The sequence below is a fragment of the Colias eurytheme genome, chromosome 29 (assembly GCF_061535395.1).
Source record: "Colias eurytheme isolate Ceu_HAF_F1 chromosome 29, ilColEury1 Martin Lab GWU primary, whole genome shotgun sequence".
NCBI lineage: Eukaryota > Metazoa > Arthropoda > Insecta > Lepidoptera > Pieridae > Colias > Colias eurytheme.
The window spans coordinates 6,197,666-6,222,816 of NC_143008.1; the positions used below are offsets into that span (position 1 = coordinate 6,197,666).

General features: G+C 36.9%; 2 protein-coding genes across 3 annotated transcripts in view; one reads left to right on the forward strand and one right to left on the reverse strand.

Annotated features, from left to right (window-relative positions):
- The window catches only part of Slik (Sterile20-like kinase), a 50,669-nt gene extending 49,914 nt beyond the window's left edge, over positions 1 to 755 (reverse strand). Inside the window, exon 1 of the mRNA XM_090118259.1 lies at positions 552 to 755. The gene's annotated coding sequence lies outside the window, so the exon portion shown is untranslated. The remainder of the gene's footprint in view (positions 1 to 551) is intronic.
- A 1,197-nt stretch (positions 756 to 1,952) lies between these two features.
- Positions 1,953 to 24,355, forward strand: Tnks (tankyrase). 2 transcript variants are annotated; one of them, XM_090117767.1, is made up of 24 exons: positions 1,953 to 2,218; positions 6,510 to 6,734; positions 7,617 to 7,712; positions 8,536 to 8,743; positions 9,439 to 9,583; positions 10,021 to 10,129; positions 10,447 to 10,538; positions 11,754 to 11,900; positions 12,135 to 12,258; positions 12,741 to 12,878; positions 13,149 to 13,302; positions 14,419 to 14,487; positions 15,113 to 15,278; positions 15,554 to 15,699; positions 15,862 to 15,935; positions 17,275 to 17,507; positions 18,212 to 18,430; positions 18,905 to 19,017; positions 20,070 to 20,233; positions 20,758 to 20,915; positions 22,158 to 22,323; positions 22,882 to 23,008; positions 23,555 to 23,711; positions 24,213 to 24,355. In XM_090117767.1, exons 1-24 carry the CDS (start codon positions 2,029 to 2,031, stop codon positions 24,276 to 24,278), a joined length of 3,486 nt encoding a protein of 1,161 aa, XP_089973893.1. In that variant the 5' UTR covers positions 1,953 to 2,028; the 3' UTR covers positions 24,279 to 24,355. The 2 variants fall into 2 exon arrangements, with proteins under 2 accessions (XP_089973893.1, XP_089973892.1); XM_090117766.1 differs by having other exon boundaries at positions 12,741 to 12,869.
- The last annotated feature ends 796 nt before the right edge of the window (positions 24,356 to 25,151 follow it).

Here is a 25,151-nt window from a genome sequence, read left to right on the forward strand (position 1 = left end):
TAATATAATGTCACCAAACATGTTCTAATACTAGATAAATAGTATAAATAACATCTATTGGCTCTAACTAATCAAAATACCAGCACAAACTACCTATTTCACACTAGTGCAAAGAATGTGTTGAGTAAACATGGAATTTAAGGTTTGGGCGCATTCGAGATCATTTAAAGTCAATCCACATAGGAGAGTCAAAAGTGAAAACATACGAACGGTAGAGAAATTTGCAGAGGCCGACCGCCTCTAATTCAATTAGTGGTGCCGACAGTCTGGCGACAAATATTTGAACAACAACGTATGTACTAGGATGGCACGAGAATGAGGAACTTAATGGAAATTAAAGATATGCAACCTCCGTGGTAAATCGCGTCCTCGGTAAAAAACCAGTCTCATCTGAGTCACCTACTGAACTAAAGAACGCAGTTTCCGGTCCCTATGATAAATATCTAACAACAAAATCGACACATAACATCTCTTCTCATATTAATTAGAGTCTAAACAGTAATTTAATTATAAATTGACTCAAATTATTTGATGAGTGAAAGGATACATACCTTGTAGAAACTTGACGAAAACGATGATATGTAATTCCAAATTGCACGATATAATTAGTTTGGCACAATCACTTTACAATATAGTTCACAAACAGTACTCGCACATAAAATTTTTCAAAACCACGATTATTTTTATCAGTCTACAGTATGCGGCGGATGTAGGTAATCACTATCCCGTGAAAGACGCCATTTTGATTTCGTCAACTAACGTCTGTCATAGACAAATTATAGATAGAAAATGTTTAGATTTTCACTCAAAATTAATTAAATAATATGAATCCTACAAAGAAACATTTTCTACATTTTTTTAAATTCTGATTTATAATAATATAATAAGAAAAAATAATAATGTAACTTGTATTTTCCTCTTCAAAAACTATTTTTTGTAAAGGTTCACTTGTCACTTTTTAATCGCCTAGCCTGCGGCACTTGTGCGGCATGCGGCACCTTCGGCCTGTGTATGTGTGTTTATCAAGGTGTTTATAGAAACATCGCCAAAGTCACTTTTAAAATATATCGTTCAAAGAGTATAATTAATAATAACGTTATTATTATGTAAAGAAGATGTAGAGTAGCGCTTCTTGTCCCAAGGTCTCCAAATAAAAGTCTTATTTCTTTAATACTTTTTACAAAGCACACTTCTGCACTACTAAAAAGCATAAGCAACAATAGGGGCTCATACAAAAAGCTTTGATCAGCCTTATGATCAGCGTACTGCATATATGTGTGTCCCTACAATTATTTATATGAAATTTTCTATCTATGATTAATTCCATTTTTACGTTTCCTAAGTATTAAAACAGTTCCAACACTAGACCTAGTATTATCACAGTATTATATACCTACTTATTTTTTTTATTTCGTTCCAGGTTTAAGTGAAAACAATTTTTTCCAAGTTATAAATACGGAATAAACTTAAAAGTGTGGAGGTGGTGTGGAGTGTCTCAAAAGTATGAAGCTTTCCTTCATAATTTACATGGATAAATAAGATCATCATTGATTTGTTACTTCTTCATTTGATTCTGCACCTGTAACTCTCAAAAGAACACAAAAAGAAATCAAAAACTATATGTATATTTTATGATAACTAGAAATTATTGTATCAAAATTTGGTTTCAACTACATATAAAAAATGGTGATATTACTAATTATTAAAAAATTACGTAAACGACGCAACGGCGGGCTTTTGTGAACAGTGAAATTATCACAGAAATAATACAATTTGCTTGCGGTTGCGACTTAAAAAGTTGTCTTTTTTTTTCTATTTCTGTGATTGTTTCACAAAACAATCTATATAGTCTGTGGTGTACACAATAATAATGAATGGCATATGTGGCAACATCAATATTTAAGATTGTCAAAAGTCTCAAAGCAGCTGTACCTCAGAGCAATAAACTGTACCTACTCTACGTGTTTTCATCGAGTATTTTTGTTTAATTATGTCCATGTACAGTGGTTAACGAGTAAATGTGATAAAATGTCTAGCCGCCGTTCTATGCTCGGGTCGGCTTTGGATTCTCTGCCGGCCCCGACGGATCCTCTACGCGAATTATTCGAGGCTTGCAAAACTGGCGATGCGAGTCGTGTAAAAAAGTTAGTGAATTCGCAAACTGTGAATGCAAGGGACACCGCTGGCCGTAAATCTACACCCCTACACTTTGCTGCGGGTATGTTTAAAGTATTAAGTTTAATATGTGTGACAAATTGGTATCACTGGTTAAAAACAATGGAGTGAAAGGATTGTGTTTTTAAAATTGCATAATTGTTTCACGCTCGGTGATTCTGGTCGTGATTTATCTCAATTCGTGTTTCCTTATTGTCAATTAGTCATAAATTTGTCGCTTATTGTGATTTCCAGTTAGCTGAAACATTTAATTCAATTTGTTTTCAAATTTGTATGGCTGCTCTAAATATGATATAAAATGCAAACTCAAGTATTAAGGTCATTGACGAATGCGAAATAAGTGCTTGTTCTGATTGTTACACAAGTTAAAGGTCTTCCAAGTAATTAATCTTTATGTATTTATTAAACTATGCAAGTGAGTGCATGCTGAAGTATTACAATAGCTAAATAAATTATTATGTTGCTTTTTATTTACAAATAATATTGCCAGTAATATGAGACCCACATAGCCAGTTAAATGTAGATCATTGTGTAAAGTCATAGAAATTTTGTTTACTTTAATCCCTACTAATATTATAAATGCGAAAGTAACTCTGACTGTCAGTCTGTCTGTTACGCTTTCCTGCTTAAACCTCTCAACCGATTTTGATGAAATTTGGCACATACAATCAACATAGGCTACCTTTTATCTAGGGATGTAACGATACATGATTTTGCCGATACAATACTGATATTTGTAATAAAATATCGGCGATACCGATACTGATATCGATGGCTTGGTAGAAAAATAAATAGTGAATTATGCATAAAAGTTACCAACATTTAACAGAGACTCAACTGTAAATCGTATTCTTTTAAATAACAATTCCGAATCAAAAAACAAGAAAACTATTTATTTTAGTATTATTATTTTGCAAAGTCAGTTAAACTTTAAGTTATACACATACAATCAGTTCCTAATAAAAGTTTACTATTGGTAGAGTATTTCAAAAAACAAAGAGCGCACGCGCGGGCGGCCTCCCGCATCGTTCATTGGGCGCGGTTTTTTGAATTGTTTGATATCGGTATCGGTTGTTTTATAATCGGTGATACCGATATATCGGCTTGCCGATTATATCGGCCGATATATCGGTATCGGTATCGGTATTGTTACATCCCTACTTTTATCAAAACACCACGCGGGCGAAGCCGCGTACGGAAGCTAGTAGAATATAATGGAAAAAGTCATTACTTAAGTCTCTTATCAAAATCACAAGATAAAATACATAGACAAAAATATAATTGAGTATTTGAATTAAATTTTTTTTTGTGATAAATCGAAAGATTATATATTAGTTTTATAACAAAACTGTTTTTATTATTATTTTTTTTGCAATAATTCAAAAGTTATTTCAGAATAAAAATTAGTCTTTGAATCCAGTACCGAAGACACGCCGACAACTCCCGAAGCGTCACCCGATCGCGTGTGACGTCACAATGTTAGTTTTCACTCATTGCAGTTGATAGAAAATTAAATATAGTTTGAAAAACTAAACAGGATAAAAAGATAAATTCATGAAATTATTGTATTGTTACCGGGTTTTTATAAGTATACAAAATTTAAATTAAATCCGTCTGTTTATAGTGGGTCTAAATCGAATCGAAAGGAGAATTGGTTACATACAAACATATGTTTTAAGCTGATCCTGGCGATCCTTATCAGGATAAATTTATGATATTATTGTATTGTCATCGGATCTTGATAAGTGTTCAAAATTTGAACAAAATCCGTCGGTTTTAAGTGGGTCAAAATCGAGTCGAAACTTCGAAAGGAGTCGGTTACATACAAACATACAGGTGAAGCTAATAAGTGTTAATAATAAATACAGTGTTTTGATCTATTTAATTTTGTTGTCATTATTAAATTACATATTAATTATGGACAAAGCTAGTCGTCCGCTAAACGGATGAATAAAATAAATTAGTCGTCCGATTACCGGATGAATAAAATAATTTAATCGTCCGATAACATCTATTTATCTATATAGTTAGGTTATCGGGGTTTCTTTAGAGAACTGCCGCACGTATTATAGGTTTTTTGTGGGGGGGGGGAGGGGGGAGGAGGGCACACGTAGGTATTTGATTTTTTTTTTGCGCGTCGACGGAGCCCCGCTTCGCGGGGCTCCTATTTCTGTGTAGTTTTTTTTTTAAGAAACCTAACCTAACCTAACCTAACGGCTAACCTAACCTAAACTTGATTTTTTTTTTGCGCGTCGACGGAGCCCCGCTTCGCGGGGCTCCTATTTCTGTTTAGTTTTTTTTTTTTAAGAAACCTAACCTAACCTAACCTAACGGCTAACCTAACCTAAACTTGATTTTTTTGGCGCGTCGACGGAGCCCCGCTTCGCGGGGCTCCTATATCTGTTTAGTTTTTTTTTTAAGAAACCTAACCTAACCTAACGGCTAACCTAACCTAAACTTGATTTTTTTTGGCGCGTCGACGGAGCCCCGCTTCGCGGGGCTCCTATTTCTGTGTAGTTTTTTTTTAAGAAACCTAACCTAACCTAACCTAAAGGCTAACCTAACCTAACGAATTAAGGGCGAATATCTCGGCCATTTTTGATTTTAGAGAAAAGTTGTTCCTATAAAACATGCTTATATTAGCGTAATCTTTACGATAAAACAATAATAAATAGGTGTTATAATGACACCAACTCCATCAAAAATTTTCTAAGTACTGCGCCCCCTTTGCTTTAGTCCAACCCAACTGGCTTTAGTGTTAAAAGGTTATCTATTAATCCGAATAATCAGACGATTAAATTATTTTATTCATCCGGTAATCGGACGATTAAATTATTTTATTCATCCGGTAATCGGACGACCAATTTATTTTATTCATCCGTTTAGCGGACGACTAGACACTTCGATTAATTATATTAATTGTTAATTATATTATTTAAATTTATATTAAAAATTAGGGATGTAACGATACATGATTTTGCCGATACGATACCGATACCGATATTTGTAATCAAATATCGGCGATACCGATACCGATACCGATATCGATGGCTTGGTAGAAAAATAAATAGAGAATTATGCATAAAAGTTACCAACATTTAACAGAGACTCAACTGTAAATCGTATTCTTTTAAATAACAATGCCAAATCAAAAAACAAGAAAACCCTTTATTTTAGTATTATTATTTTGCAAAGTTAGTTAAACTTTAAGTTATACACATACAATCAGTTCCTAATAAAAGTTTACTATTGGTAGAGTTTTTTCAAAAAACAAAGTGTGCACGCGCGGGCGGCCTCCCGCATCGTTCATTGGGCGAGGTTTTTTGAATTGTTTGATATCGGTATCGGTTGTTTTATAATCGGCGATACCGATATATCGGCTTGCCGATTATATCGGCCGATATATCGGTATCGGTATCGGTATCGTTACATCCCTATTAAAAATGGCGAACCTCAAAAGTTATCGTTTTGTATCATTATGTACGAATACTACAAAGGCAACTCCTGACAAAAATCGGTGATCATAAATATATCAACATCAAGAATATTATTCGTAACTAACTAACTAATTCGGAACCAACTAACAAATCGTACATGTAAACGCTATGTACTGCAGTTAATAATAGCTATAACATTATGACGTCACAACTGTGGTGACCAGTCATGGCGCGTTTTTAGTCACGTGATTCTAACTTAAATTTCATCAATTTTTAATTGCTTATAATTAACGGAAAAAATTTTTTTTGAAGTTATTTGCATTAAATATCAATATTATTAATAATAAAGTTTCAAAATACATAAAAAAAATCAATAATTTTTTTTTATTCAAATACTCAATTGGTTAAAACATTACCTGCATGGTCACAATCACCATGGTATATAGTAGACTAGCTATCCAACCGCATTTTCGACTGCTTTGTCTAAAACCTAAATTATATAGTAAAACCCTCCTCGAGAATCACTCTACCTAATCTATAAAAAAAAACGCATCAAAATCCGTTCCGTAGTTACAAAGATTTAAGCATACAGACAGAGAAAGCGACTTTGTTTTATATTATGTTGTGACTACCTCTCAAGCTTCCTTTATAACATCATATTTAGTATGTGTAACATCATATTTATGTGATGCTTAACTGTATATTTTCATGTTTTGTTCTTCTGTTCAATAAATGGTTTAATAAAATAATATGTAACTTAGTAGCAATTACTTTGCATACTGACAAATTGTACCACAACATCAGTCCCCTTCAAATTTCAACCCTCCTTGATTGAAAGAATAACACCTTCCTTTACATATTACTCCATAATATTATAAACAAAATACATAACTTCAGGGTATGGTCGTCGTGAAGTCGTAGAGATCCTAATCGCTGGTGGGGCTGCGCTACAAGCGCGTGACGAAGGAGGCCTGCAACCGCTACACAATGCGTGTTCTTTCGGTCACGCGGACGTGGTTAGGGCTCTGCTGGCGGCCGGGGCTCCGCCGGCGGCTAGAGACAACTGGGGGTACACGCCGCTGCATGAAGCAGCCGCTAAGGGCAAGATCGATGTTTGTATTGGTAAGCATTTTATCTTTTTTTTAATTAACACTTTTTATAATTAATAACACTAATATTTACTTAAACAAATTTTAAAACCGTAAAACAGTTTGTTGGCGATGCGCTCCTATGATATAAGTTAAGCTTATTCACTGTACCATACTTGTTTTATATTTATTAATTATTATATTATCTGATTCGCTACTCTCGTAGTAATTTTTATAAGAAATAAATTTTGAATTCCTTAAATTGCTTCTCTTAATAATCTCTTGTTCGAAACATGAATTATTATTATGAAAACATAAAACCTAACTGCTTATTTATGTAGCATTTGTTAATACCACTAGTACATTACGATGATAGAAACAACACCAAAATCCTTTCAGTGGTTTGGCTGTAAGGCGTGCCAAAAAAGTGTACATACAAACATACACTCGAAAATAAAACAAACGCATTTCCCCAGAACACATTCACTTGTCTAGATAATGTTAATATCTATGTTAAATATAATCAAATCCATTAGTCGATAGTTTCTCAATATATTATGAAATTGTTATGTTAGATTATCTAATAAATTCTAATTATATGTATCAATGAATATTTAGTATATTCATATTATGCATGTCAATATAATGTGTAATACACATTACTATTCCTCAGGGGAAAATGGGTACTGTATTGAGCTAAATAATTATGAATTAATATCCATAGACAGATTTGGAAGACAATATTTGGAAAAAATAAAAGCAGTTTGTTGCAATGATTCACTATTGATAAATAAGATCACAATTACAAATTTTGGTTTTACTTCTTAAATAGCAAATAAATTTTATTTTATAATAAGATTTTTATGATAAAGTTGAACTCTCGTCGTGTAAAATATAGTTATTTTTCTACTTTCAGCACTTTTACAACACGGAGCCGACCCGAACATACGAAACACGGAGGGCAAGACGCCGCTCGACCTAGCCGATCCAGCTACCAGGCCTGTGTTGACAGGTAAGCTGACTGACTAATAGTGGGACAGACTGACTGACAACAAACCAAAAAACAATTTTTGCTCACGATAGTTGAATCATGCACTCACTTTGACGTCTAATCGTGTGTGCGTAAGAGCGTATACGCACAATGCGGGTAGCCGCATTACGGGTAGCCGTCCGGCTGACCGCAAGCACAATTATGTACGTAATATTCATTCCTATGCGCACTGTGCGGTCTGCGGTAGCCGCATCGCAGTGCGCATAGAAATGAATATTACGTACATAATTGTACTTGCGGTCAGCCGGACGGCTACCCGTAATGCGGCTACCCGCATATTGCGTATACGCTCTTAGTGTGCCGTCTTTGAAGAACGAATGTTGTGTTGGTTACCTATCAATACTTCTTAAAATGCTTTTATTAGCTTCACTTGTATGTTAGTATGTAACCGACTCCTTTAGACTCGATTTTGAAACACTTCAAACGGGCAGATTCAATTCTAATTTTATACACATAAGTGTCGACGACAATACAATAATTTCATTACTTTGAGCGTATTTTTTTAGTTTTTTAACTACATATATTAATGACTTATATAGTCAAGGATAATTATGAAGAGGGGTGATTGTAAACAACTAACAATAATATTTTTCTATAATCAGTCAGATGAATTTCCAAACGTCTGAAAACCCGGAATCGGATCTATATAACGAAATATTATTTACAGCTGTTGTAAAAGAGGAGTCATTTCGAATAGGTATTAAAAGTGTAAGTGGAGTTGTTTCCAATCACCCCTGTTCACAATTACCCACATTGACCCTAATATGATCGTTATCCCTCTTAGGCGAGTACTGCGCAGCGGACGTGCTAGAAGCGGCCCGTTCGGGCGCCGACGAGCGGCTAGCGTGTCTCCTGACCCCGCTCAATGTAAATGTACACGCTAGTGATGGAAGACGGTCCACCGCATTGCATTTAGCGGCTGGGTATAATAGAGCAAGAGCGGTTAGGTTACTGCTACAGAGGGGGGCGGACGTGCACGCTAAGGATAAGGGGTAAGTTAACACACACGTAAAAAACACATACACTTTCAAAAAACACTTTACATACACACACTGGCACTTACAAGTTTTTATATACACAGTTCTACACACACTTAACACACACATTTGCACTTTTTTTGCATATAAACACTTGCACGCACACCAGCACATATACACTACATACACACTCATGGTTTGCGTGTCTCCTGACCCCTCTCAATGTAAATGTTCACGCTAGTGATGGACGACGGTCCACCGCATTGCATTTAGCGGCTGGGTATAACAGAGCGAGGGCTGTGAGGTTACTGCTACAGAGGGGGGCCGACGTGCATGCTAAGGATAAAGGGTAAGTGTACACAAACAAGTAACACACTTACAAAATACACACTTTTACATACACACTTATACAAACACAAACATTTATAACAGTTACACTTGCACGTAAATGTTTGCATACACACACTTCCTCATATACACTAACACCTACACTCATATTTGTGGCTCGCGTGACTGCTGACTCCGCTCAACGTAAAGCGCACGCTTTTATCCCAACTATGCTGTGAAAAAAATATCATTCATATTATCATTACTAGTAGTTTTGTTTTAACATCAAAAACAATGTATTATGTTTTTGTTTATATTTAACAGCGTATTTTTTGAATAACATTTTAAACACCCCCATTTATCTCTTATTTTTCACATTCCAGAGGTCTAGTACCACTGCACAACGCATGTTCTTACGGGCACTACGAAGTCACAGAGCTGTTAGTGCGCGCAGGCGCGGATGTAAACGCGACCGATCTGTGGGCTTTCACTCCGCTGCACGAGGCCGCTAGCAAGGCGCGGCTGGAGGTGAGCTTGTGTGCTACACTCACACTCACACTAAACAACCCACACTACACACTACTCAACTCACAGTTACACTACAAAACTCACACTTACACTACTCAACTCACACTTACACTACTCAACTCGCACTTACACTCACACTACACAACTCACACTCACACTTACACAACTCACACTTACAGAACTCACACTAACACAACTCACACACAACTCACCCTCACACTACACAGCTCACACTATACGACTCACACTAGCTCTACACTACGAAGTGACGGAGCTGTTAGTGCGCCAGCGACTTTCGAATGTATGTAATTTGTAGTGTTTACCGATTACAATATTATAAATTATTCAATTTTATGAAAATTGTTATATTTATGCTTTTTTTTGTTTGTGGTTCTGTGTACTTAATTAATTAAAAAGAACTATACTTTATACCCTAGGTTTGCTCACTACTACTAAGTGAAGGTGCGGATCCTACCCTACTGAACTGCCATGGAAAGTCAGCCCTCGATGTAGCGCCTTCAAGAGAACTAAGAGATAGACTCGCTTGTGAGTAACTCTTTCTCTTCTTAACTCTACTTGATGTGAAGAGTTATAGGAATTTTTTGAAGTGAAACTTCTTTAGGCGCGTTGAGAGTAAAATTTAAAAGTCGCGTCATGGCAATACCGTCACGTCATGGAGTAAGGCGACGATTTTGGTATTTTTGAATCTTGCGAAAGAAATTTCACTTTTGACACGTGTGCTCGGTACACACGCTCTTTTTGTATTATTTATATTGCCTCAGATTTACCTTAACATTTTTTTTCAGCATTATTGCTTTCTTTAATAGCCATCAATATTTAAAACAATTTATATTATTTTTCAGTCGAATACAGAGGCCACTGCTTACTCGAAGCGTGTCGTTTGGCCGAACCTGCTAGAGTGAAGAAACATCTGTCTACCCTCAATCAAACACAGGTGAGTTGCGGGTAGTTGGATATGGGCCCTAGTTGTGACTTATTTAAGATATTTTTAGTGTAATTGTTGCCTGTAAATAAATCTATATATATAAATGAAAGCCGTTTTGCGTTGCCACGGCATCACGTGTGAACGGGTGGACCGATTTCGATAATTAACTTATTTATTATATTCCTTGAAGTACGAGGATGGTTCGTATGTAGAGAAAACGTAAATATGTACCACGGGCGAAGCCGGGGCGGACCGCTAGTGAATAATAATTTTACATATTCATTGTATGCGCCTTTTTATTTACTGGGCAGATTATAATAATGTTTAACCCGTAAATATTGAGACCTGATAGTGTGATTGGGTTGCAATGTGATTTCTTTGAACACTATGAATAATGTTCCTTCCCGTTTTATATTGTGCAAAATGTAAAATGTGGAGTCACTTATTAACGTGCCCTAAAAGTCAATAAACAGAACTTAAATTAATAAAAAACAAAATTTAATAAACATCTATCCCTAATTTAACTATTTTATATGTATAATTTTTTGTGTTGTGTTGAAATAGATATCTTTAACTTCTTCTACTTGGTGCTAGCAGTATTAATTCATAAATTCTACACTCATTCATTTTAATTCTACACATTTTAATTGCTGATCTCGTTTTCCTCTCAACTCACTCAGCCGATTTTCCTCTCTGACTGGCAAACTATGTACATACTTACTTTTGACATCAAAACTTTCATACTTTATAATATATAAATTTATACCATAATTTAGTCCGTAATCGCTACATTAAAATTAGAATACTCTTTACAGTCACTCGACTCTTTATTTAATATGGTGCTGACAGAATAACAGCGTTACAGCCTCAGCTGTAACATTTATGCTGAGTCAGTAATCCCTTTCCCTCAGGTGATACAGATATAATATAATATTATTACGTCTACATGTAATGTTATACTTTTTTTTTTAGTTATAAGTGTTGTCTGTAATTTAATGTACTGTATCATTTTTTGGGAATAAATGTTTTTCTATTCTATTCTATTCTATTCCATGTAGCGACACATTTATCTTATTTTTTAATGGAGGAATACCAGCTTCCTTCCTATCCAAAATAATTAAAAAAAAAATCACAAAAATAATTTTACTATTTTTTTAATGAAGGTATTCCACGTTCCTCCACACCCATAAATTATAAATTTTATGTTCATATTAATCCTTACAGGATCTAACACCGATGCACAGCAACCAATCAGTCGCGGGTTCGATTCCCAACGAGAGGATAACGGAATTAGTGAATTTTCAACACTTGGGCACCGGTGATAGGCCGTTACACTGTGCAGCTGCGAGTGTATATCCTAAACGGAAACAGGTGGGTATTCATATTATTATTCTTATTTTTGTTACAGATTACATTTTTTTACAATAACTTTATAGAGTTTTTTTGTTGTACATAAAATAACAAACAAAACATGTAATTGAAATGTTATTTAAAATCAATTCACAAATGGCGGTATTATAATTAAAATCTCTACCAGGCAACCTTTGAGCAAAGAAAAAGACGCAGTTTCCAAGAGAATTGATCCATGATTTATAATTTAAATAGGTAATGGAGATACTAATCCGCAAAGGGGCCCGAGTGAACGAAAAAAACAACGCGGGACAGACGCCATTACATGTGGCCACGGAACATTCGCATTTAGATGCTATGGACTTACTACTGAGACATGGTAAGTAAAGGTGTTATTTTTATAACTTTTTCCAGGATATACATTACAAATATGTTATAGATATCTGAATCTAAAGTGGGGTGTGGGGTAAATGCATTTTATGACAGACCAGACTTTTTTTTTGTAAGTTCGGACCAGGAATCGAATCCAAGAATCCTTAGTTCTATAGACAGTCGAAATAATATGTCTGTTGTAAAATATAAAAAAAAACTCATTTTGGGTTATACTTAACGAAATTCTATAAAAAAAATGTGTGCGTGTACTAGTGTACACACGTAAGAAGTGAAACTTCTTTATGACCTTATTTTTCAAAAAATAATTAACTATATGCAACTTTACAGAAATACGTCGAATCACGCGTGGTAAAGATAAGAAAAAGATGGCGCGTAACGAAAAAATGTTACATTAAATTTTTTTCCAACCCCGATAAAGAAGTTTCACTTCAAAAAGTGTACTTATCCTAAAAAAAACCCCTTCAACAGGTGCAAAAGTAAACGCGTGTGACGGTCGCGGTGAAAGTGCGTTATCTCGAGCTGCAAGACGAGACTCGGCTGCCGCGTGCCGGCTGCTGTTAGCGTGTGGAGCTGACACTATAGATGCGCCTGCGCACGGTGAGACTGGTTAGACGATTTTGTAGATCTACCTTTACCTTTTGACCTATAACTATTGGTCGTGGGTTCGATTCCCACCGAGGGCAAATATTTGTGTGATGAACATAGATGTTTGCTCTGTGTCTGAGTGTTAATTATCTATATAAGTATTTATTTAAAGTTATATACGTATGTTTATCAGCCTTCTGGTTTCCATGACACAAGCGAAAGCTTAGAATGGGATCAGATCGTGTCGTTGGTAAAAATTATTGTCCTGAATATTTATTTATTTATCTACAGATGCGTGTTCAAGCGCGGCAGCAGTACGACTGCTCGAAGCAGCTCGGACGGGAGATGTTGAAGCAGCCAGAGCACTGTTGGACGCGAGACCGAGATTGGTCAACTGTAGGGATCTAGATGGAAGACATTCCACGCCATTGCATTTTGCTGCTGGGTGAGTTACAGTTAAGGGGCTGTTAAGACCAAATTTAACAGTGATTGCACTCTCGTTTACTCCCATACAATTGGACAGTGTGCGCAAACAAGAGCGCAATCACTGTTACTTGGCGGGGCCAGGTCGTAGAAGAAAATAATAAGAAAATATGTGATTTAAGGAAAAGTGTGGGTCATATGTGAAATATGACTCAGGTATGAATATGCAGTTGACTTCGTGTTTTAAATTGCGTCAAAAAATAAAGACAGAATCGTTTAATGATGATTTTAAGACCAATCTTTGCAATTATTTTCTATCGAGCCGATTTCGTCCAATTACCTATCGAGTCCGTCCACGGTCTTCGAAATATGATGAATATTAACATATATATTTTTTGATGGGCTAGAATAAATACCTTTTTTTAAAAAACTACTCAAATAACTTCAATTTGGTGTTGTCAGCCCCTTAAGAGGAGGCTCCCTAACATAATTTCTGTCACTGAGAGACCGGTTAGACCGCTACGCGGTGCTAGACGCTAAGACAGCCGTAATAAAGTTGAATATCGCGTGAGCTCTTTGATCGCGTTCGAGCTCGAAACTAAATCTCGTAAGACTCAATTCTTATTTCGTTTATAACTAAAGTAATAATTGATCTAGAGAAAAAATATCTTGGGATTGGATAGTAAACTATATTTTGTTACTGTTAACATTTATTTTAGACATAGAGTCCAAGTAAATCTTAAAAAAAATGTAATAATCCTTAAAAAAGGCATTCTTTTTGAATAAAAAATGAATCGAGCGAAAATGTTACAATTACTGTCTTGTACATGGATAGAAAAACACCGAATAAATCATATACTAAAGTTCCATTTTGATTGTATGTGTGACTGTTTCAGAATATTAATGCAAATTCACATAAAATTTAGGGAGGCTCCTCTTAAGGCACTTTTGGCTTACTTTATGTAATTAGAAGTTTTACACCTTTGATACTTCTTAACCTTTCAAAATGAACTTTTATGCATTTACATTTTAAAGTAACAGTTTTAGGTATTAAAACTTAATAGTCAAAAAGGACGATATACATTTATATCTATTCGTTAAAAAAAATAACTCTCTTATTATTTTGTCTCTTTTTCAGGTACAATAGGCTTCCTCTCGCACAACTTCTCTTACAAAGAGGCGCTGACGTTCACGCAAAGGATAAAGGGTGAGTTTTGTTCGCTATTTCAATATCAAGTTGTCATTTTTTGTGTTTTAAATAAGTTTTCTCAAATTCTTCTTAGCTTTCCTTTTTTATAATTTTACTAGCTTACCGCCCGCGGCTTCGCCCGCTTTGTCTAAAACCTAATAAAAAGAGAAAGCGACTTTTCTTTATACTATGTAGTGATTCTCAAATGATTTTCATTGATTACGAAAGTACGATTATACACCACACTTACTGTATTCCTGAAATTAACATTGGCATGTTCCTCATGCTCTAGTTTTTCAAGTCTGGTTTTACTACTACACGGCATTTAGATATGACACTAGCAACAGCTTCCTCGTAGCACTAGTGAGAGTGAGAACTCTCACTAGACCTTTTGTACCTACACTACCGTACTACTGTAGGTCTACCTACACTACCTCTCGGTCAAGTGCCCCTCTACAAGGCGTGTTCATACAGTACCAAGTCACAGAGTTGTTAGTCAACATGTGTGGTTTTATTATTATCTTGTGGCCTACGAATGTATATTGTTTCTCCGTCTTTCTGAGTCTCGTTCCTTTTATTGCTCAATTTATTTAGATTTTTCCCCCCAATTACTTACACTTAATAGTGAAACTCGTATTTTTAGAGGTCTAGTGCCCCTACACAATGCGTGTTCCTACGGGCACTACGAAGTCACAGAGCTGCTAGTGTCAGCTGGTGCGGGTGTGAACGCGGCGGACTTGTGGCGATTCACACCATTGCATGAGGCCGCTGCTAAGGGGAAGGCGGATATAGTTCGGTTGTTGTTGAAGGTAAGGGTGGGGGGGATTGTCAACACGAAAAAATAATTAATAAAAAAAAAAACAAATTTACAAGTCCAAAAATTAACCTAATACGAAACGCCAATAAAACGTACTACGTAGATAGAATAGAGTTTCCTTGTGTTTATTTAACCTTTTTTTCGCAAGTTTAAATCGTTCAAACGGATGGTAAAATTAGCTACGCGTTTCTTCCGATATAATTTTGAATTTGTTTAATTTGAAGTGACAAATCATTTTGACAAACATTTTACAAATTTATTTCACAGCACGGCGCAGACCCGACCCGACGTAACCGTGACGGTCTAACACCGTTACAATTAGTTCGCGCGGGGGATAGTGATACAGCAGATGCTTTGAGGGGAGACGCGGCCTTGTTGGACGCGGCTAAGAGAGGAGACCTTGCTAGGGCTAGGTGAGACACATGCTTGACCGTTTTGTCCTGTTATATGGGCAGCTAATTAATATATCGCCAGATTCTCTGGTGGCTTTTGGGCATATTAAATACATATGTATAATTTGTTTTTCGGGTAGTTTTTACAAATTTTTTATTATTTAAGACTTGTTATTGTTACAGGAAATTAATAACGCCACAAAATGTGAATTGTCGAGACGCACATGGAAGGAATTCGACACCACTACATTTAGCAGGTATGGAAATTTTAGTTAAAAATATATCTATGGATTTATTTATCTACCAAAATATATCAAACGATTAAATTGAATATCAGCGTTGTATTATATGAAAAATATAATAATTGTAATAGTTTTCTCTTGTTTTTAGAAGCTTATTTATTAAAGTTCTTAAGTTTTGTTAGATAATATCGTCAGTGTATAATACAAACAATATAGGTCCCAAGATAGTAGTAATAATAGTCCCTGGGGTACTCCACTTATTACTGGACCACATTTTAAAGGAAAAATTATACCATTATTATAATGGACCATCACTAACCACGATTATTACTCATATAACTCTCTAACTAACCTAAAACTTGTGAATTAAAGTCATAACAAACCAATTTTGCTCAATTTTGGGTAGTATCTATGATGTCAAAAGCATGTCAATAATCTAGAAGAATAAAAACGAATTCAGTTATATTTTTTTTCTAATGTGATCTCTAAATAGGATGTATTAATGTTATAACTTATTATACTATAATTTTAGTATACTGAATAAGTGTAGTGACTAGTGAAAAATATTAAAAACGTGATAAAAAAGTCTGAAAAATTACGATATAAACGACTTATGGTAATAAGCCAACGCTGCCGCCGAGTGGGGTGCGGGTGGACCCCGCTGTGTTGCGAGGCATTTCGCATATTAATATTATCAATAACTTTGGTGTTGATCGTGAAATTGATGTTACTATTGACAAAAATAATGGCATAAATTATACCAATTAATTTATTTGTGGTAATGAAAACGATCCTCGTACTAATGACATTTGAGATGGTTGTAATATTGATGGTAATAACATTGCACGTTATTGGAATGGTGATAGCAATGTTGGTTTTTGTTACGTTCATCAATTTGACAGTAATAAGATTGAGCGCTGTTCGTGATGGTTTTGACTTTGATGATAACAACATTAGTCGTAATTAGAATGGTTATGATTATAACATTGATGGTTTTCGATACGTTCATCAATTTGACGGTCCCAATAACTCGGTCGAACGTTTTTGATTTAGATAGTTATTTGATTGTAATAATATTACTCGTTATTAGAATGTTTACGATTATAACATTGATGGTTTTCGATACCAATTTGATGGTCCCAATAACTCGCTCGGTTGTAGCCGTGATAACATAGATGGTTTTCGATACGTTCATCGATTTGACGTTACCAATAATAACAAGATCAAACGTTGTTGGTGATGTTGTTTTATTTTGATGATAACAACATTGGTCGTTATTAGAATGGTGATAAATTAATGGTTTTCGATACGTTCACCAATTTGACAATCTCAATAAGTCGATGGTTGGTCGTAGCGGGCTACAACAACCTGGAGGTGGCGGAGGCGCTGCTGGAGGCGGGCGCGGCGGTGTCGGCGCGCGACAAGGGCGGGCTGGTGCCGCTGCACAACGCGGCCTCGTACGGGCACCTGGAGCTGGCCGCGCTGCTGCTGCGCGCCGGCACCCCGCCCAACGCCGCCGACCGCTGGGGCTTCACGCCGCTGCACGAGGCGGCGCACAAGGCGCGCACCCAGCTGTGCGCGCTGCTGGTGAGTGGGGACATGCGGCACCCCGCCCAACGCCGCCGCCGAGTGGGGTGCGGGTGGACCCCGCTGTATTAGTGATCAGCGGCACCCCTCCGAAGCATAGCCAGCGAATGGGGTCTCGAAGCGGCACACAGGTGTGCTAGCTGCTCGTCAATACCTCATTTGGGATACCATTAATGTGAGAGGGGAACTGGCGGGGATATTTTAACAGGCAGGCGCCTGTTAAAATATCACTATACGATACACAAGTGCATACTGGTAGAATATTTGTAAAGAATTATAGGGGGAATCATATTTCCTGTGCAATTGCAAATTTGCCCCTAAAATTTAATATAAATATAAATATTTCAGGCCATTTTTCACTCACGGCACGATCTTATCCCATACTAAGCTTTTCGCTTGTGTTATGGAAATCCGATGGCTGATAAACATACATATATAATTTTAAATACATACTTAAATAGATAATTAACACCCAGACACAGAGCAAACATCTATGTTCATCACACAAATATTTGCCCCGTGTGGGAATCGAACCCACGACCTCTAGCTTGAAAGGCAGGGTCACTACCAACCAAGCCAACCGGTCAGTCACACATTTAATATCTAAGTATTAAAAAATACTGAATGAGATGTCAAAATTCTAAAGTCATAACCAAATTTCATCTACTATTTATTTAATAACACCACGCTATTCCCACGCTCAGCTAGCGCACGGCGCGGACCCGTTCCTCAAGAACCAAGAAGGGCAAACGGCCGTCGAACTGGCGGGGGCGGAGGACGTGCGGTCTCTGCTCTCGGACGCTATGACCGGGGCCGCGGAGGGCGAAGCCCCGGCGACTGCGCCCCCCGCGTTGTTACCACTGCCCCCGCCAAGACTGCCCGTGTTGTTGCCGAGCGGGGATACGGTTCCACTGCCGTTGCCGGTATGTTATATTACTGAGTTGGTTGGATAAGGGGGCGTCCATAAATTACGTGACAAAAAAAATACGTAATTTATGGACGCCCCTCAATGATGTTTTTGTATATTGATTGACTATAAATACAAAAGTTATTTAAGTTGACACAATGACTAACTTAATTCTAAATGACTTTGACCGATTGATATAAATTTAAGGTGATTTAATTATTTTAACTACCAATTTTAAAACTAAAATATAATGTTTTACTTTCCTCAGCGATGTTACCCATTCGCTATGCAATGGATTATTTATTGCAAAAACCTGTCTTGTTTTTATGATTGACGTTTCATGTGAGCAAGAACAGGACACAGCTATGGTAGAAAATGGTACAAATTTATCCATTGTTTAACTTTTTATTAGTAAGGCCGTTAGTTGTAACTAATGAATAGTTCTAGCATTGTTTTGCATTAATTTTACCAAAACATTTGCCAATTTCAGGTAATGGCCAGCAACTACTGGTCGGAGGGATCCCGCGGTAGTCTGGAGGACGCAGCAGGTAGACCAGCATCAGCTCTCTCCACCTCGGAGTCGCTGCACACCTTCCTCACCAGGTGAGAGCTGGTTATCCACCTTCCTCCGCAGACCTTCCTGCTTGTGTTGCCAGTTACCAGGTTATGGCCAGCAACTACTGGTCGAAAAGGTCGGGGTCTTTTTACCAGGCCGAGCCTTGGAAATACTGGAAAAAGGATGATTTATTTTTGGTAAAGAAGAAGGAGTGTTCACTAGGAAATAAAATAGTGAACTGTGACGATTCTTTACAGGCTGTTAACGTATGCATTATAAGCTTGAACAGCTGTTCAATAATTAATAGTTGAAAGTGTCATTTTATATCTACTCTACGTATTCCAATCAATTTTCAATAAAAAAATAAACATCATTAATCTATACATCTATACAAATATTATAAAGAGGAAAGGTTTGATTTTTTGTTTGTTTGTTTGTTTGTATGAATTGAATAGGCTCCGAAACTACTTGGCAGATTTGAAAAATTCTTTCACTGTTGGAAAGCTACATCATTTCTGAGTGACATAGGCTAGGTTTTATCCCGGAAATCCCACGGGAACGGGAACTATGCGGGTTTTTTTTTTAAAACGCGGGCGAAGCCGCAGGTGGAAAGCTAGTGTCATAATAAATTGTTGTGTCTTGTCCTATCTTTTTGTGTCAAAATATATTTATTTCTATTGCATTTTAAGTGCAAAATTTTAAGAATTGGTAATTTTGTTGACTTTTCCTACAACCTAAATTATGTTTTGTCAATAATTTTTTTTATATATTTTTATTTATATTGCCATAAGCTATTGCATAGCTTCTATCGCGGGCCTTGAACGCGGGGACCGAATCCAGAAATTCCGTAACGAAAAAACCTCACGCTCCCCGCTCCGACGGGCGCGGCTTTACCGCGGCAGTCCCCGAGTGACACACATCTTTTTGAAGTGAAAACTTCTTTAGCGGCGTTGGGTATAAATCTTAAACTCGCGTCAGGACACGTGGCCTGATCGAAAAAGCGTAAGACGGATGGATATCAAACATGCTCAACGTTAATAATCAAGTTTTCACTTCTGCCGGCACTCCCCCAGTGCAACCCGTCTTTTTTTTCTTCCAGCGTCGGTCTAGAACAACTAGCGCCAGTACTCGACCGGGAACAAATCACAGTGGATATTCTATCAGAGATGTCGCATGAAGATCTTCGCGCGGTGGGCGTGGCTGCTTACGGACATAGACACAGGCTGCTAAAAGCGGCGAGACATAGTTTACAGTCACATAATGGTGAGATTTATTTATTCATTTATTAATTTCCTATCTTGGGGTCACTTTGATTCCTAAAATTATTATTTGAAAAAAAAAATTGCTTCATAATATTGGTGTACAGTAAACGTAATACAATTATATTTAAAATTGCGTCCAAATAATGTCCGAGGCAAAACTATGCCTATGCGTATTAAGCAGAGTTTGCTAATAAGCGTATACAAAAGAATTTGAACATAACTGCAACTCAATAAAGTGTTAATTTGAATGAATGTTTAAACAACGCTGCTCTGTTTAAATTACTGCAATGGTTCATACATTTATTCAATTATTTTACAATAAATATAATTTGTTTCGCCCTTATGTATGGGAAATGGGAATAAATGCCACGATTTGATTCACATCGAAATCCTGAATATTTTTTTATAATTTACCCCGTTAAATATGTCAGCACGGTGTCACAACACAAGTTGACGTGCAAGCTGCACTGAAAACTTAAACTAAAAAATGTTATAAATAGTGATTTTCTCAAACTACCCTCACAGAATGGTACGGCGGCACAACACTAGTAGACGTGACACCGTCAAGCGAATGTTCGTCCACCGACAGCGAGTACTGCATAGTGGAGCGCGAGATGCAGGCCTCCGTGCGGGCGCACCGCGACAACGCGGGCGGCCACTTCACTAGATACCACGTTGTGCGGGTGAGTAGAGTGGAGAGGAGATAGGAGAAGATGGAAGAGTACTGCATAGTGGAGCGCGAGATGCAGGCCTCCGTGCGGGCGCACCGCGACAACGCGGGCGGCCACTTCACTAGATACCACGTTGTGCGGGTGAGTAGAGTGGAGAGGAGATAGGAGAAGATGGAAGAGTACTGCATAGTGGAGCGCGAGATGCAGGCCTCCGTGCGGGCGCACCGCGACAACGCGGGCGGCCACTTCACTAGATACCACGTTGTGCGGGTGAGTAGAGTGGAGAGGAGATAGGAGAAGATGGAAGAGTACTGCATAGTGGAGCGCGAGATGCAGGCCTCCGTGCGGGCGCACCGCGACAACGCGGGCGGCCACTTCACTAGATACCACGTTGTGCGGGTGAGTAGAGTGGAGAGGAGATAGGAGAAGATGGAAGAGTACTGCATAGTGGAGCGCGAGATGCAGGCCTCCGTGCGGGCGCACCGCGACAACGCGGGCGGCCACTTCACTAGATACCACGTTGTGCGGGTGAGTAGAGTGGAGAGGAGATAGGAGAAGATGGAAGAGTACTGCATAGTGGAGCGCGAGATGCAGGCCTCCGTGCAATGTGATAATAAATGATTTATAAAGATAAAAAAAAATGTATCCGAATCACAATGTCATCGTGTTAAGTTAAAAAAATAAGTTGGGAATTAAAGTAATGAAATGTTGCATAAAGTTAGTATAAATTGATATTCCATGGTCTATCGTGTTGTTAGAGTATCTAGAAAATAAAAAGAGTTAAAAAGTCGTTTTTTTTAAGCCTAAGAAAGCTAGTTTGTTATTTGTAAGAAACCTTAGCGTCGGTCATAACAACTTTTTTTCTATTTATTCTTATACTAGTGAAATAGTGTCTTATCCATTACGATAACTTCAAACAGTTTTAAGATTAATTTATGGTCAGTCCACGCACGGATATAGAAGTTCAATCAACAACAATGATGACCTGTTACAAAATATTGTTTTTGTCTCTCCGTACAAATGCATCAATGATCAACTATATAATATTGAAGAGTTTGTTTGTTTGAACGCGTTAATCTCAGGAACTACTGGTAATTTGAGAAATTCTTTCGGTGTTAGTCCATTTATCGAGAAAGGCTATCGGTTATATATCATCACGCTAAACACGAGTGGAGCAATGCGGGTAAAACCGCGGGGCACAGTTAGTCAATAATAATTATTACTAACCAGTAATTTTTTTGTCTGTCTACACAGATACAAAAGATAGTGAACGGCCGTCTCTGGGAGCGGTACGTGCGTCGTCGAAGCGAGGTGTGCGAAGAGAATGGGGGTAGTTCTGGGGAAAGGATGCTGTTCCATGGATCTCCGTTCATCAACGCGATAGTGCAAAAGGGATTTGATGAGCGACACGCGTATATAGGTAAGTGTGTAGAGTGCACTGTAGAACAAATACTCATAACAGTTCCAAATATAAAAGAAATTACCATTTTAGTACAATAAATTTAAAACTTATATAAAAATGTACTAGTTCAGAGAGCCTATTACAGTATTAAGGAATATATGGACGATAAAAACCCATGGAGGGTTGTCGCGTAAAAACCACAGGACAGTTCTTTGGCATATTACTATAATATATGATGTTACATATGTAATTTGTAAAATTAAATTGTAAAACTGACATGATTAAAAAGAGCAACTATGGAGTTTCTTGCCGGTTGTTCTCCGTAGATACTGCTTTCCGAATCGGTGGTAAATGTTAAAAATATGTAATGACGTTTCAAAAGTGCTTCTAGAGGAAGTCTAATTGAATAAATAAATGTGTTTGAGTTTGAATACATTTTAGTTGAAAAATAACCATTAATTGTCCAGCATCATAATCCGCCCATATACGTTCCCACTGCAAGGACTCGGGCTTCATGAGGGAATTTTTTTTAAGGAAAAAATTTATGTAATTTTTAAAAATTTCTATAAATTACAGGCGGTATGTTCGGCGCGGGTATATACTTCGCGGAACATTCGTCGAAGAGCAATCAGTATGTGTACGGGTTTGGAGGCGGATCCGGGTGTATAGCGCACAAGGATAGGAGCTGTTATTTGTGTCATAGGTGAGGGTAGATTTATTATACAGGGTGGCCCACTTTCGTTATACTAAGCGCGAAGGGACTTGTAGTTTTATATACTTTGATCACGTAAAAAATACTTAAACAAAAAAATTAAGTCAAAATTTTTTTGAAAATTTTTTCCTTAAAAACCATGTTTTCTTCTCTAGCTTCGCGCAGCCGGCATATACCGCTTCGCTAATGTGAGCATTTTATCTATGAAAACATAATCTTAAACGATAGCTCACGTGCGGATGGCAAAGTTGGGCGGGTTGCTTGTTATGGGTGTACACATAGAGTTTTAAGAATTCATCTATTTGAAAAAAGAAATGCGTCTGGAATCTTATAAGTATTTTTTACGTACTCAGCGTATGCAAAACTATAACCTCCTTTGAGCTTAGTATACTAACAGTGGGACACCCTGTATATCCTTATTTAAATCACATATCTTTTATACTAATATCCTTATTTAAATCTGTATTTACCACTTTGCATACTCTTTTATAATATCCTTATTTAATAGCATTTACCGTATATCACCGTTTCTTCCAGACAAATGCTCCTATGTCGAGTGACTCTCGGCAGGGCTTTCCAACTGTCGAGCGCAATGAAGATGGCGCACGCGCCGCCGGGCCACCACAGCGTGGCCGGAGCGCCGACCAGCGGGGGGCTCTGCTACCCGGAGCACGTCGTGTACCGCGGGGAACAGGTATAACGGATACTGGATATCGGATATCGGATACCGGATATCGGATATACGCATCGGTATCAATAGCATAAATCGATCGATCGGTATAAATAGCATCGGTTAGTGATGGGGTTAATGAGTCACAAACACTGATTACTTACCGGGAACACATACAGTCGCTATAATGTCACGGAGCAGAGAGAGAGCATAGATTATACACCGCGGAAGGCACGCAATTTAGAATAACACAGATAATAAATAAATTTACTTTAACAGTTAGGATTTCATAAAACCAGCCCGATGTATGTTGTACATGATGATGCCGTACCTAACTAACTAAAATACATAGATATCTGGTAGAACGGCAACCTGCCGAATCCCGGACCAAACTCGATTTAAAATACAAAAAGCTATATGCAATTATGCAATATACAAATACAAGTAATTATTTTTATAGCAGACTTCAATCAACAAAAAACTCACTAATATATTCATAATGTTAACATATTTATTTATTTCCAGGCGTACCCTGAATACCTGATCACGTATCAAATTGTTTGCGAAGAAGAAACGATTGGTGACGTTTAGTGTGACGTCACACGACATGGACTCGAAAATATAGAACCAATCGGTTTACAACCACAGATTATATGGACTAGATAGTGAAATTTGTGTAATAAAGAAAAAAATAAAAGTTTCTTTTTGTAAAGGAAAATTCAGATGTGACAATTTTTTTTGTAAATAAAAGGTGTAATATTTTTACTATTTCAAAAGGGAATGTAAACATTACAATGGCACTTCGAAATTAGCCGTTGATTGTTCAAATCGAAAATACAAAAAAAACTTAAAAAGAAATATTGCAAAAAATACTAAATGTGTTTTATAAATATAATTGTCATAATTATATTTTAATTTCATATAACGTCCTCTCGCAAAGGCGCTCGAAACTATACTGATATTTAATTCAACATTAATGAAAGCTTTGCACATATGCAAAAAATGACACGATAACTTCACTAGCACTATCTAGTACAACATATCGTCTGTGGTTGTACGTTTTACACGTAACGATAATATATCGTGACGACAAATCGTGTGTCGTACGTGAGATTAATTTTTCAATGTTTAGGTTGATTTGTTACTCGCTTATCTGTTTTCTTATGTAATGAATCTCCTTTTCAAAAAACTATCTAAGTATTGAAAAATTTATCGAATCGTAAATAATAATAATCGTTAAAGTATCGGTTTTTACGATTTTTTTTATCGTACCGTAAAGTATTTTTATTATAACGTGGTTGTGTTGCCATGGATTTGTCAAAATAAAAATTATTAAAAAATCAATGTACCTTACTTTTAAAGTATTTTTAATCTAGGCGAAAAATTTTTTTTGAAATATAAAAAATATATGTATATAATAATACTTTGGTATGCTCTATTTTCCTTCTTCTCTGGTTTTATTTG

Coding starts and splice junctions, on each gene's coding strand:
- Tnks (XM_090117767.1), top strand. CDS start 2,029: ATGTCTAGCCGCCGTTCTATGCTCGGGTCGGCTTTGGATTCTCTGCCG. Junction 23,009..23,554: donor AGCTGTTATTTGTGTCATAG/GTGAGGGTAGAT, acceptor CGTTTCTTCCAG/ACAAATGCTCCTATGTCGAG. Junction 23,712..24,212: donor TCGTGTACCGCGGGGAACAG/GTATAACGGATA, acceptor ATTTATTTCCAG/GCGTACCCTGAATACCTGAT.